This window comes from Typha latifolia, chromosome 3 (assembly GCF_019914945.1).
Source record: "Typha latifolia isolate L0001 chromosome 3, TyphaL0001v2, whole genome shotgun sequence".
In the NCBI taxonomy this organism is placed as follows: domain Eukaryota; kingdom Viridiplantae; phylum Streptophyta; class Magnoliopsida; order Poales; family Typhaceae; genus Typha; species Typha latifolia.
The window spans coordinates 13,981,325-13,998,458 of record NC_133088.1 but is presented as its reverse complement, the minus strand read 5'-3'; the positions used below and the strand labels follow the sequence as shown (position 1 = coordinate 13,998,458).

The window sequence follows — 17,134 nt, the reverse complement described above, 5'->3', positions numbered from 1 at the left end:
AAAGAACACCATTGGAGTGAGAGAAGGAACTTACTTCACCTGCACACTCATGCTTTGAATAATGACGCACACCAAGACTTTCTGGCCATAACTTATTTCTTGATCATTGAATAGTGTGGCCTTATAACATTGAATACAACAAAAGAGTTGCATAAACAAAAGGCTTAGGTATCCTATACTCACTCCCCTAACACTTCAAGCAAGCTATTGCGTAAGCACAAAGATGTCACTCAGCCATCTCAAGCAAACAAGAAGGAAAAGATGTTCGGGCTGCCCGCATCCCTGTGACATGCCTAATCTGCTTGATCTCATGATTGGTGTACGTATTTGTGAAGTGCTGACATGTCCAGCGCTGAAAACTCCTGCACGGCTGCTAATACGACAAGCCCCAGCTTAACAGCATCCTCATTGCTTGGTGCCTGTGAGCATATTCCATGGTGTGAATGATGCATAGATCCAGACCAACTGCTAGTCAAATTATGGGGGGAAACTCACCTCGATGTTCAAGGGAAGAACAGGATCATGGAGTGATAGCCTTAGCAGGAACCACCCGCCATGGCCTGAGACTCTTATCTGCATAAACAATACAAGACATTGGATTAGACAAGAATGACATCGAGACACAATGGGGCACTGAAAGGTTTATGAGCAACAAAGCTGTCTAGGGAGTCAGGGAGCCACAAAAGATAAATTCAACTGCTGAATGAAGCACCTAAGGCAGCATTTTGAATGTTTCATTTTAAAAATACTACACTTAAGACAGAAATGTAGTAAATAGATGTCTACATAATAGCAAACCAAAAGATATTTGACATACTCCTTCGTAATTTTTGGGAGCTTTCTGTAACTTTGGATCTAAACTGATGGTGTTCTCCAAATGTTTTAGCACAGCCTCTCCATATTCACGGAAGGACCTGGAATGATCACCAAGGACAGAAACTTCATATTACAAATATACCATCAAATTAGGAAATTGATATGTACATTACTTCACCCCATATAATCTACCCAACAAAATATACATCCTTCCAGTCAATTATATGCTTGGCGATAAAGAAAACTTGCATGGATTTGGTGCCTTCAGATGCAAAGTTTTCTCAACTAAGATCTCATTTATGAAAAATTGGAAATGGATATAAATATTAGACAGAAACATCCCAGCTTATACCCTATATGCCAAGAACCCAGAGAGAATTAATTCAAAAGGATTAGATATCAAACTTTCATGTGATATAGGCATAAAAGATACAAATGCTGTGAGCTACCATGAGACATACCCTCCTTTAAGGTCTGCATGATTCTGATCAATCTTCAACCTTAGTTCAACTGTGACAGCAGCTTCCTCCAGACCCGCAACCAACTCAGTTAAAACTTTGCTACCGCCATTTGATCCCAGAGCTCGAGTAGAGGCAAGTTTATTCAGAAGCTTAACCTGCAGTAAAAGAAAGAAAACAATTCAAAGTTGCAGGTGATTTGTAGGAAAAATGCTGAGTTTATATTCCTTAATCTTTGGTTGGATCCATGGATCCCAATTTTGGTGGGATCAGCTATCTCTGATCTTGATCTTGTCTAGAAACCAGTCTGGTGACTAGTTTCGGTTTGGTATTGCCCAGTTTCAACTGTATAGGCCAATCTGCTTCGGTTGTACCAAATGAAACTGTTTTTTTTTCAAAGACTTCGATCAGGGAAAAAATGGATTGAATATATAATACATTAGTAATTGATGACCTCAACTACATTTTAACTTTTCTTTTCAAGTTTTCAACTTTTACTCTCTATCTTCACATAAAACACTCCTCTTATCTCTTACATTTCATTGAGCTCATTCGAGAGCCGATTAGGTGAGCTCCTTTAACTACTTTGTATTCTGGTGAATTTAGAAGAACGTTTTTTCTCTTTTTATTTTTTTCCCATTTCTCTTTGATCTCTTTTTCTCGCCCTTTCTTTAACTCCCATTTTCTTACTACTACTAAACAATAGTGAAAAAGAAAAATTTTCTTTTTATCATACTTCTGCAATAGTAATTTACAAGCATAGAAATTTATTAGATCTAGTTTGAAATTCATCATCATAGTTTTAAGTGAATATTTATTTTTTATTTTTTAGGCTTTATATATGAGTAATTTTTTCTCCATTTTTTAAAATTTTTAGAAATTTGTCTGCATATTTAGAATTTTATTTAATTAGAAAATAATCTAATCTGATATAGATGACCAATACGGGCGATATAGCCGATACATATTATTTTTTTAGATAGCCAATCCCAATCCTGAGTTGCAGAACATTTGTTGGATCATATTGGATAGGCAACTTGCTAGCTTAAGCCTTAAACTACAGCACTAAGGTAGACAAACTAGCTGACATAAAAACACTAGGGAACCTGTGAATTTGATTTCAAATCCATATATTTACACAAGAAAGGCTTAAAAGTTAATAACCAACGATTGAAGGATAGTGGTGTGAACCCAAATAGATAAAAGCTTGTATAAGATATAGTAAGTTTTTGCATCTTTGGATGAAATAGAAGTATAAGGACTAGGAGAATTTTGGAAAGCAACTTGCTAGTATAAGCCTTAAAATGCAATAATAAGGTAGACAGTGTGAAACACAAAAAAAAGTTGATAGAATCTTGTATAAGATTTAGTAGGATTTTGCATCTGTGGACAAAACAAAGGACGATGACATAAGCAAGCTGCTATCAAGAATAATTGGCTATGTCGAACAAGATTCCTGCTTATAGGGGATCTTCACGAACCAAGAGGATAAGTGACACTAACTGAACATTACATTGATGTAGCTTTACAAAGGTGCTCGCGAGCATGGCCATTCTGATTGGCTCAGGGTTGGAGTTTAGTTTTAGACAATTGGGCTCAACTCTAATCCTGAAACCCTGAAGCTTGATGATCTAATGCTCAACAAAAGTTTTGAGGAAAGAAGAAAGAGCACTATTCCAGGCTATCCATCCTGACAACAAGATTGGGTTCACTTGGCCAGGTTCTACCTCGAAATATCTGGCACACAGTTTACAGTTTACTTTGCAGCCTATTTACTGAGAACAATTTATTACCATCTAGGCTTGCAATAGATACATGATTCAAATCCAGCAAGGCATAATACATACAACAAAGTACCAAACAAAAGTCAGTTACTTACCATAAGGAATGCTCCATCATCAAGCCAGTGATTTTCCTTCAAAGCTCCATGACCGCTGGTTTCAATAGCCAGATGTGACTCTTCGCCAATAGAATTCTGACATTATTTTCCATATATTAAATCCTCTCTATTCACAGCAACAATATGATGCAAACTCTTTCCAAAGTTTAACAATAAAATAACATTTAACAGCTAATGGATGCTATACCTAACTTCAGGAACCTTATAACCACAGTTTTTAACTAGTAAGATGCAGAAAGTCAACTCATAATCGTAGGGTATTTTATTATTAAGAACCAAATTTTGTGTTGATTGCACATTCATTCAAATCTCACCAAGCGAATTGCTTCATCAATGACATTTTTGTAGCCTCTTTTGAACCGATGATGTTTTCCTCCTTCAAGAAGACAAGTAATCAATCTGGTATCATGTGAACTGTCTATAGACTCTATACAACCCAAACTTTAATTTACCTAACTTCTTTTCGATAAATGCAGTCAGACCATCTGAAGTCACACTATCCGTGACGATAGTTGTCCCTGGATGCTACTCATAAGAGAAAACGCAGATAAAATTGTAAATGTCACACTGATGAATTTCTCAATGTGCTCTCATAGAAATCTTACCTCCTCGAGAACAATAGCAGACATTAAAGCAATTAACCTGTTGCGGTTAAATTCACGACCACTGGAATCCACAGCAGCAGATCTGTAGACAATAGCATTTAGTCATGGCCAATTGTGCACGCAGAACAGAAATGATTAACTACGACTCTATGAGTACCTGTCAACATCTGTATCAAATATAATGCCTAAATCTGCATTATTCTCATGCACTGCCTTGGTTATTGCTTTCATTGCATTCTTATCTTCAGGGTTAGGAATGTGATTTGGAAACAAACCTGGTGATCAAAATTGTACAATGCAGTTAAGAATTAAGATATAATAACCAATCCCTCCACATAAGTGTAATTAGTTATTACCATCTGGATCCAAGAACTGGCTTCCAGAAGTAACTGCACCTAGAGGTTCAAGCACCTTTCCCTGATAAAAACACCTAATTTGAGCACTCCAAAAAAATTGCATAATAACAAGGATTATGGATGTACAAAAAATATATTAATATGTGAAGACTTCGATTAAAAAATATGATAATCAGAAACATAGTAGGTAAGGTGTAAGTTGCAACAAACAATATTTAGGGAAATCTCATGATTGCTTAAATATTTTATTCCTTTTTTACCAATATATAATGTACTAACAAGCTGTCTGTTGTAGAGTTGTAAATTCAGATCTGTAGTACAGTTTCATGATAGGAGCCAAAGTTACTAGATATAGATGCCCATTCCTATTGTTTTCCTAAATAAACATAAAAGTGCATAGAATAGGTAGCAAGGCATGTCTCCAAAACCTTTCACAAATCCAGAGGCCAGTTCCATTAGTTTCATCTCTGTATATGTATGCCATACATATTTTAGATAATTAGATGTCAACTCTCTCTAGTTTCTACCTAGTCTAAGAAAATCACAGTGATCATGGACTAACATAAAGACAAGAATGCTATAGAGTGAAGAAATGCATGGAGGTTGAAACATTAATTTTGAGGACAGAAACTTCATTCCAGAATAAATTTTTCCATGAACCAGATTATCATCGTAAATACTGTACTATGCACAAGGAAAATGAACTTTCTAAGGTTAATCTCAAGGCCTGAAGATTCAGGCAAGGTTAACAACCAATAGAAAGAAATCTGAGAACTAGGAAATTGCAAAATTGCAGACAAACTAAGCTTTTCCAGAACTAATAATTAAAGATGATATAACTAAAATTGTGCAGAAAATGGCATAAGATAAAAGATGACCAAGATCACGAACCTAGAGTTTTATGACTTTATCCCACTTTGAATGCAGAAATTTAGGATGTCTATTTCTTCAGACAGTTAGAAAAGATAAGACAAGAAAAGGCATGGATAATGGTAAGTTACAAATTTGCTTCTAGAATTGGCCTTGGACCAACTTTTTGCTTAACCACACCACATCAAGAAAAGAAGTAGTGGCACTCTATTCATTAGACCTAGAAGCCTACTTGCATTGCCTAAAGGAAGTTGGAAAAGAATAAATCTGCTAGTAATGGGGTAAACATATGGTAATGGCACATCATTTTTCTATCACTAATCTAATAAAAAGAAATAAAAAGAATAAGAAGAAAACAAGTATATTTTTTAACCATAATTACAGACGTGGCATGTCAGCAGATGTGATACAAATTTCTCAATTACACATGGAGTTAATCTAGGTCTTATCTCCAAAGGACAACAAGGAGAAAACATAAAGATAAAGAAGAAAACTAGAATAATCTAAGTAGGTCGTATCAATACCTTGTAATGGGACCATCTCAAGTGACTGAGCATTGCAGATATATGCATGATCACAGAGTTAGAGATATGCTTACTGATCAGGAAACTTAAAGAACATTGGCATGTGTAACTCGATCTATTTCTTCAAAAAATCATGACTTCATCAAAGTCGAGAAAATAGTGAAGATAATATCTTAAATTCCAGTATGTCTGTGCTAAGGTAGGCAAGGTTTTAGCTGCCTAATAATTTTAGTCAAAAAAAGGAGACTCAAGAAGAGCTTGGAAATTTTACAGGAGAGTTAACAATGTAGATATTGTCAAAATGGGTCACCAATAGTGCAACAAGATATGCTTGAATTTGGGAATCTAGACACCACAAATTGAAAGGGATTTAGAACAGTCCCTCATGCTGTTTTAAAGCAAGAGAACCATATACCAACAAAATCACAATGTATATCTGGTTTAAGGCGGTGACCAGCAGATCTTTCATGATTAGCCAACTTACTATACAATGTTGCTCTTTGGAGGCTCCAACCTAACATGTAAGGGCAAAGATTAAATTACCGCAAAAAATCCACCTGCTCCATTTCCTGCATCGACGACTATGTGAAACCCTTCCAATGGCTTCTCTGAAAATTGATAAACCCAAAATAAGTTGATAAGTTTAAGGTTATATTTCTTAATAGATAATACTTTCTAAAACTTGTTGTTCACATGACATAGAAAGAATCCCCTCTTTCTAATATCCAATAGTTCAATATGATTACTATATTTCCCCTGACTCTGCTATACAATACATAAGAAATATAGACTTGCAACTAAAGGCACAGTAAGAAGAATAATATCTGATTTAAAAGCGACAAATGATAATTAAGATCTTTAATCTTGTAGTCTAAAATCTCAATATTTCAAAGTGGATTTAACAGAAAAGAAACATCACCTATGTTCCCGGCAGCTTTACGAACTGCCGCCACAAGATCAGAAGTATAGACTGCCATGTAATCTACATTTCTTACAGCTGCATTAGCAGCTTGTGCTGATGCCTTTAGACTGGCTTCTGAGAACTTCTCGTATATATTTGTAGCACGCTCCAAGATGTCCTTGATATCAGCTTTACCGAGTCCACCATCACTTGTGAAAAACTTGAAACCATTGCGATTATAGGGAAGATGGCTTGCTATTAATACATATAAGCCACAAAACCCGAGTTAGTTGATAAGGTCTGCAACAAGAAGTTTGTAAAACAAGATGACAACAAACACCACATGCTTTGGTGCAAGACTTCACTCACGACTCCAAAGAAATATAATAGGACCTTAAGATTGTCAAGACCTATTAAGTAAGGTCAGAAAACCAACTTAGCTGAATGCTGAAGAACCCTCATAACCAGCTCCTTAACAGAGTAATCTATTCGTGCGTCATGTCCATTTGCACCATGGGGCAAACCTTTTTTTATGGTCTCTGTTTTACTCTTAAAGGTGCTCAATCAGACAGCCACACATGAAATGTCAAGACGATTAAATGAGGTTAAGAGTTTACGCTCCCAGTCAAAAGGACGTCATACCTATTCAGCAGGAGGATGTACATTTCCAAAATAATGAGAATAATACAAATGAAGCTATTTGGCACCAAGATCATATAATGTTAAGACAATCTAAAAGTCTAAAAACATTTATTCTTTCATTTTTTTTCTATTTTCATTATTACATCGATAAAGAGAAGGAATTTTATGGCTTTGACTCTCTAAATGACTTTTAAGACCTGAAATTATATAAAATTTCTTTTCAATAGCTGCTAAACTACGAGGCCGCAGAAGATTTGAGGACAACGTATCAGAACTACTTTCACACCAATTTGTTCATCTTCAAGATAGAAGCTCTATTCTTTGTTTTTTTTTTCACAAAATAAATTTTAAATTATACCTGTTATCATTATGGCTCCATCAACGGGACAAAGATAGTTCTCATCTTCCGTAAGTGTGCTGTTGAACATTGCTGGTGTTGATGCCAATCTGCATTTAGAAAGAACACAAGTCAGGAGAATGTCTGACCATATCTACTATCACAGGGAGCATTAGAACTTAGAAGGCATCAATATAGCCTCTCATATATCAGTATATAATAATAAACATGACGTTCTTTGGGCAACCTTCCTAATAAAGATTCATGACCATTTCAAGATATCAGATATGATGGAAGTAGCTATATTAGTCCATATTGACATCAATATTTGTGGTAGAACTGAGGGATTCAGCAGAAAGAAGAATACTAAAGGAGAGATCATCAACTCACCCATACTGAACAACGTCAAGCCCTGCACCAGCAATTCCATGAGAAACTGCATCCTGGAAGTTGAGCAGCCAGAATTATAATAATCAGAAAGTTCGCAGAAAATGTAAGACTAGATGAACTCATACATGCAGTAAGCATGTGCATTTCCTGATTGTTAATAGCTTCTCTAATAACAGCAGTAGACACATCCTAAGATGGTATGCAGCAATTGCTCAAAGAAAGTAACATCAGTTGCCACAATAATTATGCAATTACCAATGATAGAGCCAACCTTGTGCACCTTAGTCAGTAAAATTTCTGTCAAATGATTTTGAATACAAGTCAAAAGAAATTCCTAGAAAACTCCAATATTATCAGTAGTTAGTCTCTGAAATAACTAATAATGCAGTATGATGTGCAGAAGAATCAGTAAAAGCAGAGAGTGAAATTCTAAGCTTGGGAAATAGATGACAAAATGTATGGTCTGACTTTTAAGTCACCGTCACCCTGCAGACCTGTAATTGGGATTTTCACCCCTTTGACTGTGATCTTTTGTGTGGAAATCAAGGTTCCAAAAATCGGTATCGGGATCGGGATCGGCCGTCCGGAAAAACGATACGTATCGACCATATCGGCCGTATCGACCGTATCGGCCACTTGTATCGGGTCGGACTATTTTAATTAAATAAAATTCTAAATATTATTAAAAATGTTGAGAAATTTTTAAAAATTTAGAAAAATTATAAGAAAATAAGAAATAATAATTACTCACATATAAAGCCTAAAAAGTAAAAATATCTTTTTCTCCCTCTTTTCTTTCTTATCCCTCTAACTATTAGTCTAAAGTATCCATTCTCTCCCACATTTTTTTTTAATCTTTTTCTTTCTCTCTTTTTCACCTTTTTTTTTATCTTTCCCTCTCCCTCACTCTCTCTTCCTTTTTCCCTCTCTCTCTCATACCCTCTTTTTTTTATCTTTCCCTCTCCCTCACTCTCTCTCCCTTTTTCCCTCTCTCTCTCATACCCTCTTTTTTTTATCTTTCCCTCTCCCTAACTCTCTCTTCCTTTCTCCCTCTCTCTCATACCCTATTTTTTTTTATCTTTTTCTCTCCCTCACTCTCTCTTCCTTTTTCCCCCTCTCTCTCTCATACCCTCTTTTTTTTATCTTTTTCTCCCTCACTCTCTCTTCCTTTTTCCCCGTCTCTCTCTCATACCCTCTTTTTTTTTTATCTTTTTCTCTCCCTCACTCTCTCTTCCTTTTTTCCCCCTCTCTCTCTCCCTTTTTCTCCCTCACTCTCTCTTCCTCCTCTTTCTCTCTCTCCCCCCTCTCTCTCTAGTCTAGCTGCTGCCAACAAAAAAGAACCGACAAATCTGCACGTGAGACACCGCTGCGGCAAAGCGGCGTCTGGCTCTTCGCCGCCGCAGTGTACTGGCCAAACTGGTTTCGGCCTGGATCGGGAGCCGATCCCGATCCCACTCGGGATCGGCCGAAACTAGAATCTTTGGTGGAAATAAAGCCAAATATAAAAGATCAGGGTCAATAAAAGTGAAACTCCCAATGACTGGCACATGAACTTTGGAGATCACCAAGATTGACAACAGGAAGACAAGAAAGCCCAATGGAGAAACAAGTGCCCAAGTTGGAGAACAGCTTGTTATTCAATTGAGAATGATTTCAAGTGCAAAAGCTGAAACAGAAGATGGAGCTCAATTGAGAAGAGAAAGGACATCGAACCAAAGTAGCAACTAAGAATCTGGCTGACAAAAAAAGACGATATGAAATGCTTTTGTCATGATAAACTGAATGTCTCATACAGGGTAGGAATTGAAGATGAGATTACTCTTCAAAGAGGATATGCATGTCTCTTGGAATATAGGCCTATATGTCGCACCTATTGATAATTCAAGAACTAGTTAGCTGGTGCAGGATGCACCAAAGCAAAAAATTGCTGTACCATTGCCTTATCTTTCAAAGCTAGTTGGAGGCTCAAAATGTGTGGGTGGATGTTGGCAGCCTGCTGTTTCAGTAAGTCGGAGTTAAATTTTCCATTATGCAAGTCGACAAGCCATTACTTTTCCTGAAGTTCTCATTTCAGTGCAATGAAACTTATAACCAAGTACATCTTCCTATTTAGCTGGGGTTGGACCCTTTGCATATGAGTCACAAGGAGAGTTGTCCTGCGAGATGGATGCATTAGACAATGTGGTTGAATCTGTCAAAATGATAAGCATCTCCATATTGAAGACCTCATAATCTAGCAAGCATCATTCGTGTTTGAATTCAGAGAGGGCGAAAAGAAAATCTTTATAATTAGAACAAGAAGACTGCTTAGGATTTAGGAAGCAATAAAACATTTAAACTAAGCTACCTGTAGTTTTTGTGCAGATATACGAGAATCATGACCAATGGAGATCTTTAAACGTTTTGATCCATCTGTTTTCTTTTTATTTAGTAACCATGCGGCAAAAGCAGCAGCTATAGCTTCTGTAACAGGTTCAGTAAGATTGACAGGCTCCCCCTCAACACCAGCAACAGCAACACCGCGGATATCGCTGTGAAAAGGCACGGAATATGCTAATAGCTTCAAAATATTTTCAAACTTAGAAAAAGATAAGAATGTACACTGGATGATGCCAGCATTAATAGCTCTTAGATTTGCTAGTAAAATACATAACTGGCTGACAGCAGAAAAACTAATATCATTTTCCAACATACTTTGAACATAGATCTGGAAATCTCAAGGTGATAATAGATTTAGCTGCTAAGGCCTAAGAATGTAACACAAACAGTACAAAATGAGGTTACTTTGAGGAAACCTTCTTTACATGTTACATTATTTGGTGATGAAAAGAAATAGAAGAAAAAAATATCAGAAGATAAGGGAGAATTACCTAGGAGTACGGGAAAAAAATTCTCCTTTCTAAGTTGGCGCCCTGGTAATTGAAAGAATTTGATCTAAGAGCACTTAATTTTATTAAAAGCTAATGTCCTTACAAATTTACAGACTATTGTTTCAGCAATGGTCATATTCAATGATCATTCATAAAGCAAAATGAAGAGAATATATTCAAAATTCCAATAGTTGGATAAATCTTTTTATAAGTTCGTAGGTTGCAAATACAGCATATTAAAAGCAATTATAAATTAGTCCCAACTTTACCTTCCATTTTGGAGCTTGAGAAAATTAACTTTCTCAAATGATGAGACAGCATTGCCTTGAGTAGCTGCATTGAGAACTACTATATTTTAATCCATCGTATGCATAACGAAAACAATCACAAGAAATACAAAATACTCAATGACTAGCTGAAGATGCATTATATAGTTAAATGAGGATAAATGGAGCATGGATTCGTTTGTAATATAGTTGAGGAACATGATAAAATTTGAAAACAACAAAATGATCTAGTGTGATGAGTTCTTTGAGTAATGAGTAACCTAGCATCACACTTGAGAACAATCTGAGTGGTGAAAGTCTAGAACACACCGTTGCAATAGACTCTTTCTCCTTTTCCAATATTAGTCCATGGTGTTGCTAAGGTATGTGACCGTATGACTAACATGTCAGTCCATGCTAACCGTAACCCCTGAAGGGGTTGTGTTCTGTGCATATGGAGAGCACAAAACTCACTGGGATATCTGGTGTTTTGCCTAGTCCATTGGCACGATGCCAGATTTATATTTTGTATAGTCTTCCCAGGTACTGCTGCACAGATTGCCAAATCTATCAGAATCTTGATCTTTTGTTAGCTTAATACATGCAATATGAAATAAGTTTCTTAGTTCAACTGCCATGGATAGGTTTTCAATCACTTTGTTTATGAGTTACATACAGTAATTCAGCAACGACAAGTTTCAAACGAGCATGGCAGTAGCAGAAAGATTTCGTAATTTTCGTTAATCAAGCATGTAATTGATTGCAAATCCAGAAAGAGATCTAAACCACTCTTGATCACCTGGTCGTTCTCAGAATCTTAGATGTCCACCACAGGATCCATTATGGGATACACAAATAAATGCTTCAAACAAAATTTGATCTGCTCTAATTATGATTTAGAATGCACAAACTTGATGATATGATGCAATATCAAACAAGAACTTCCATAGAGGTTACATAAGAATGACGATTATGTTTGGTAACACACACTTCATTGCACTAATAACCTACCATAATAGTGCACGGCACTTCCTTCAATATTTTCTATGGCTTTGAGGCCAATTGCAAACCCACCCCGAAACAGGTAAATTCACTGTCCGCACAGGCTGGTTTCAATCAGTTTCAATTAGAAGTTTAGAACTACCAAAACTAGATAAACAAATGATTTTAACTCCTATTTTATGTTATTAAGTTGTATCTTGGGGCTTTCTGAACCAACTCTAACTCAAATTTACGAATAACAAAAATAGGTATTGGCTCTCTTTTTCCTTTCCATTAGGATCTTAAGCCCGATCTACATGACATAAAAAGAGGGTGTCCTAGGGCATGAGGCTCCTAAAATGCATGATATCACTTGGTTAAATGACTTAAATCCCAAAAGGCCAAAATAGGAAAAAAGAGAAGTTACCTTCAACAACCAAGTTATATATTCTTTTCTTTATCATCGATATTGTATGTGTTTCTCCTTTGATTTGCTTCCTGTTCTGTATTGCTACCACTATTGCAACAGTGATACTGACAGCTACCTTTAGTACTTGCATGATCCACTCTCGAGTTTTCTTTGTATCTGAGAGCTATTTCATTATGCCAATGGGTGTGAGTTTCAAATTCCATTTCGACGCCATAGATAAAAGATCCATAATACTAAAGGTGGTATCATGCTCCCTTATTTTGCATACAGTCGACAATTAGAAAGCCAACATTCTCATTTCATCGTCCAAGGTCTCTCCCCAATAAAGCCGTCCCAGTTCATGAGGCTTTTGTCAATGCATGATCTAGGATCAAGGATAAGATGTATGCAGCCTTAACCCCTAAGGCCATAACCGTGCATCCATAAGAGGTTAAAAGTTAAAAAGGATTTACATGTTGGGGTCAATCATTTACACCCGAGGAAGGAGAAAAAGTTTCCCACCTAAGTCCAAGGATCGACCTATGCCAAAGTATGCCCGTATCTTAAATTATTTGAATGTGAAACTTTATATTGAAGCCATGAAAATTCCCATAGATTAATTCAATCTCTCGAGACATCCCTAACTGTCCTTGTGAGCACATGACTCGTCTCTAATGACAAGAAACCCTTCTTGTCAAACTGTAAGAATAGATCTTTCAAGATTTTGGGGTTTACTCTTGAGAAATTCTCTCCAATTTTCTTATGGATTTCTCCTCTCTCTTAGATGGTGAAGAAGAGGAGGATACAATAGATCTGTATAGATTAGAATAACTATTCAGATTCTGTCTTTCGTAATCTTGTAACTAAGGGACCAATCCGCTTGGAAAATAGACTATTGAGATTCTAGAAGTTGACTCCCTTTATTTGCAGATCTCATAATCAGTCCATCAATAATTATAGTTTTACCTGAATAGGTCTACATATTTATGGACCACACTCTAATGAATACATAGATTACCAAATAATCTTTAATTCAAATTGATCACTTTAGTAAGGCTACATGACAGCATGTAATTCATAATTATATTACATAATTGTGGAACTTTGGATATTATGATCCAACATTACATAAAGAAGTCAAAGGCTTTTCTTTCTAGCATGAAGAAGATAAGCATCTTTCCCCATTTCTCACAAACATCTTAACTATTCAATCTAAAGGCAAGTATAATCCATATAATCCTAGGTTGAAGAGAAAGAATTATCTAAGTCGAATCAGATTTAGGGGCAAATCGACATTAACGTATGCTCGAAGATTCTAATACTTCCGACGATGCATTTCAAGCGTGAGGGAAGGAAGGAGGATAGTACGGAGGAGCGAGGAGACCTGCCATCGTTCGAAGGGTAGAGCAAATCTTGATTTCTTCTTCGGACGGAGAAGACGAAGGAACCAAAAAGGCTCGAGCGAATGTTCCTGAAAGGTTCGAGCTGGAGTGGTCGAGTGTGTGGGTATGACTACTTATATGGGGGCGGGAGAGAGGGGCGGTGTTACGATGGATGTATCGTGTTCGTGCATGTTGAATTGTAGATCGTAGACCAAAACATTTGGATAAGCCGATTGGCGAGTTTGGACTTTGGATCCATGTCTTTAAAGCCCGACCCGTTTTTGGCCCAATTAATCCGATAGTAGAATACCAAAACATATACGAAAAGAAGACGGATGCCGTGACTCTCTTGGTTTCTTCAATCCGGGTCGGGCGGCGGCTCATCCTTATGTATCTATCCCTCCCAAGTCCACAAATTATTAAATACTAATAATAAAAAGTTTCTAGGGTTTGAGAGGAGATCGAAAGGGCGGCGGCGATGATCGAGGTGGTGCTCAACGATCGATTGGGAAAGAAGGTTCGCGTCAAGTGCAACGACGATGACACGATCGGCGACCTGAAGAAGCTGGTGGCCGCGCAGACGGGCACGCGGGCGGAGAAGATCCGCATCCAGAAATGGTACAACATCTACAAGGACCACATCACCCTCAAGGACTACGAGATCCACGACGGCATGGGGCTCGAGCTCTACTACAACTAGGCTCCTTTGCCTAAGGTCGATCCCCTACCGTTTTCTTCTGTTTTACTCCAACAGTCCTTCTTAATTGGTTGTGGTGCTAAAACGATCTGCTTGTAATGAATTATGCGTTTGCTGCATGTTTTCTGCGATTTTCTTGTGGAATTTAGATGTTTGTAAGGCCTGAATATTCGTGAAATAAGTTGGAAATTGTGACTTTGTATGATCTTTTTTAGCTTTTTCTGAGCAGCAGTTCAATATGCTTGGATTGAGTATAGTTAATTTAGTGGAAGATAAATATATGAATAATTGTCAATTTAAATTGGGACAAACCAGGAGCATTAAACTGCTTAGCGATGGGAAAGATTGAAACGGAGAGGTGCTATTATGAATTTGTTAATCATGTCAACAAATTACGAACATTGGAAACTTATTAAGGTTGATAGGTTGTTTTCTTTTTATTCCTAGAAGCTAAAGTACACATTTTCGAAAAGAGCAAGTCCTCTTTTCGCGACTTGTATAATTTTAGGAGTATGTTTTAATTGACTTCTTAGCATTAGTACAATGTACAACTACAGGAAGTAGTTTGATCATGCATTGCTTTTGTAGAGGTTTTAAGAAACACAAAGGCAGCTAGGTTACCATTGTAGCCAGTGTTGAATCCTTGCAGCATATGACAAAAGTCATGAGTTCGATTTTCACCGTAAATGTTGAGATTGATATTTAGTAGATTTTTTTACTGAAGCGCTATATGCGTATGGTTTGAGTGTGTTATGCTCTATCTTTTGAGAGAGTTTGTCTAGTTGTTCAACCTACACATCAAGACAGTCTAGCCCATTTATTTAGTCTATGATTAGCTTATGAGTTCATGATCTATAAAAATGAAAAGAAAAATCAAGGCTTCTTCAGAATGAGAAAACTTTTATTGGTAGTTTATTTTGAGTTTTGAACGAAGGTGAACATATTTTAAAATTTAATAGAAGATTTCAAGATAAAGTTGTCCAAAATTTTGACCGTAAAATGCTCATATTGTTGACACTTTTGGGCTTGTTATCAAAGAGAACTTGCGTAATATGTAGTGTCTTCTTTGATCATATATTGTGGTGCTTGTGCTTTGACTAAAAAAATTGGGGTACAAGGGTTGAACGAGAAAGTCGTTTTACAGTTGGATTGCAGCAACTATCAACATGGAATGCTTAGAGCAAGTATTAAATTTTAACAAACTAGTGTTTTGAATAGAAATTTTAGGAGATATGGAGTAGGGCTGTCAAATGAGCTCAAGCCTATAGTTCCAGGCCTGACATGTTTCGATCCTATTTGGTAAGTCTGGATCCACATCCGGTCCAATAAGGTAGCGGTAGGCGTAGTATCATGACATCAGTTTCTTGGTCTTCCAGCTAGGTCGGTTGATCCTTATTTATACTTCCAACCCGCACAAGAAAGAAAGAAAGAAAGAAAAAAGAAAAAAAGGAAAGATTCTAGTGTTTCTTCTCGTTTTCCACTAAGCATCCGAGCAAGATGTGTCTGAAAAGCGGGCGAACAATGAGACAGATGAAGCTCAAGTACCACATCGCCCTCACGGACTATGGGATCGAAGACTGCATGAAGCTGGAGCTCTACAAATCTTAGGTAGCATTGCCTAAGGTCATCTCCTTACCTTTGGGTCCAAGGTCCTTTAAATTCCATGATCCAAGAAGTGTTTGATTTTCTTGTGTAAATTGGATATGTATGAGTTCATTATCGACTTGTTCTCGTTCAGAATAATTTACTCTATGGAAATAATGTCTCTGCTAATCAATCAATCTGCTTTTGAAATGCAGGTGTACTAATATATCTATACATATAGTGATGGCGATGGACGACTATTGGCATAGACATGCTAGTCCATAAAGTTGTTATTATGACTGACTGTTATGTACTGGCCTGTATTCTATATGATTGATTCCAGATATACTGTAATGCTGCTATAAGAATATGATGGCTCTAGTTTGGTGTAGAACTTGATGAATGCGTTTCGTTAAGTCATTTTAGTCTCTCTTTTTATCGCAAGATTCTCAAGCGTCCTTTCAGCCCCACGCGATGTGATGCTGTGAGCCTTTGATCAGACAGTGGATACTTATTGGATTTAACGCAAGCTATGGTAATAACTGTGGCAGAATTTCAGGCTGTGGAAGATGGGCATCCCTCTCATAATAAAAGCTTTCCCATGGTTAGCTTGTAATAACAGAGTTTTATAAGGGATAATCTTGCTAAAAGGAATTGGATTGCTGCAGCTTTTGCAATAAGGATGAAGCGATCTTATTGCTAAAGTTCTTAAGCTATGCTAAAATGACCTGGAGGAGGTTTTGGTATGCCAAAAAATATTAAGAGTGGAGAAGAATTGTTAAGAGGATTTGGATGGCTGCTTACTTTTCTGTCTCTTTGGCTTAAAAGAAATAGCAGTAACTTTTAATAAGTTAAAGCCTAAGCAGTCTCTTGAGTTTGTCTATCATATTAACAAATTGTTTATTTGTTGAGCTGGTGTAAAAAGATGATGAGGCATAAAAAGAAGGTGAGCATCCAGGTTTATGGCAGGAATGGGACTATCAATGTTTATTTTGCTCTCTTTCGTGTTTGATAGCTGATGTTCTGGGCGTGAGATATAATTCCTTGATATGTTTTGTTGAATATGTGTGAACTGTTTTATATCTGCATGAGGTAGATCAAATTTTTGAGTGTTTCATGATGAAATTTAGTCATTTTGGGCTTTCG

At 36.8% G+C, this 17,134-nt stretch overlaps 2 protein-coding genes across 11 annotated transcripts; one reads left to right on the top strand and one right to left on the bottom strand.

Annotated features, from left to right (window-relative positions):
• Positions 1-78: 78 nt before the first annotated feature.
• LOC140785089 (uncharacterized) lies at positions 79-13,841 on the bottom strand. Of its 10 annotated transcripts, none has more exons than XM_073132809.1 (18): positions 13,710-13,841; positions 11,266-11,484; positions 10,939-11,014; positions 10,147-10,330; positions 7,800-7,852; positions 7,431-7,519; positions 6,449-6,685; positions 6,073-6,137; positions 4,136-4,196; positions 3,937-4,054; positions 3,780-3,861; positions 3,627-3,699; positions 3,489-3,550; positions 3,154-3,249; positions 1,278-1,432; positions 818-914; positions 496-573; positions 79-419 (listed from the first exon to the last, which is right to left on the bottom strand). In XM_073132809.1, exons 1-18 carry the CDS (start codon positions 13,714-13,716, stop codon positions 309-311), a joined length of 1,863 nt encoding a protein of 620 aa, XP_072988910.1. In that variant the 5' UTR covers positions 13,717-13,841; the 3' UTR covers positions 79-308. The 10 variants fall into 10 exon arrangements, with proteins under 10 accessions (XP_072988910.1, XP_072988912.1, XP_072988911.1 ...); XM_073132811.1 differs by having other exon boundaries at positions 10,939-11,002; XM_073132810.1 differs by having other exon boundaries at positions 11,266-11,481.
• Positions 13,842-14,067: 226 nt separating this feature from the next.
• LOC140784541 (ubiquitin-like protein 5) lies at positions 14,068-16,382 on the top strand. The gene is made up of 2 exons (XM_073132019.1): positions 14,068-14,422; positions 16,204-16,382. The coding sequence occupies exon 1, from the start codon at positions 14,186-14,188 to the stop codon at positions 14,405-14,407; it is 222 nt and encodes a 73-aa protein (XP_072988120.1). The 5' UTR covers positions 14,068-14,185; the 3' UTR covers positions 14,408-14,422; positions 16,204-16,382.
• Positions 16,383-17,134: the final 752 nt, after the last annotated feature.

What these genes read in the sequence shown, in the direction of transcription:
- LOC140785089 (XM_073132809.1), bottom strand. An exon ending in TAAAGCTGCCGGGAACATAG is followed by an intron (nt 6,138 to 6,448) that starts GTGATGTTTCTT and finishes ATCAATTTTCAG; the next exon opens with AGAAGCCATTGGAAGGGTTT. An exon ending in ATGATGGAGCATTCCTTATG is followed by an intron (nt 1,433 to 3,153) that starts GTAAGTAACTGA and finishes CTTTTACTGCAG; the next exon opens with GTTAAGCTTCTGAATAAACT.
- LOC140784541 (XM_073132019.1), top strand. Translation starts at nt 14,186, where the DNA reads ATGATCGAGGTGGTGCTCAACGATCGATTGGGAAAGAAGGTTCGCGTC.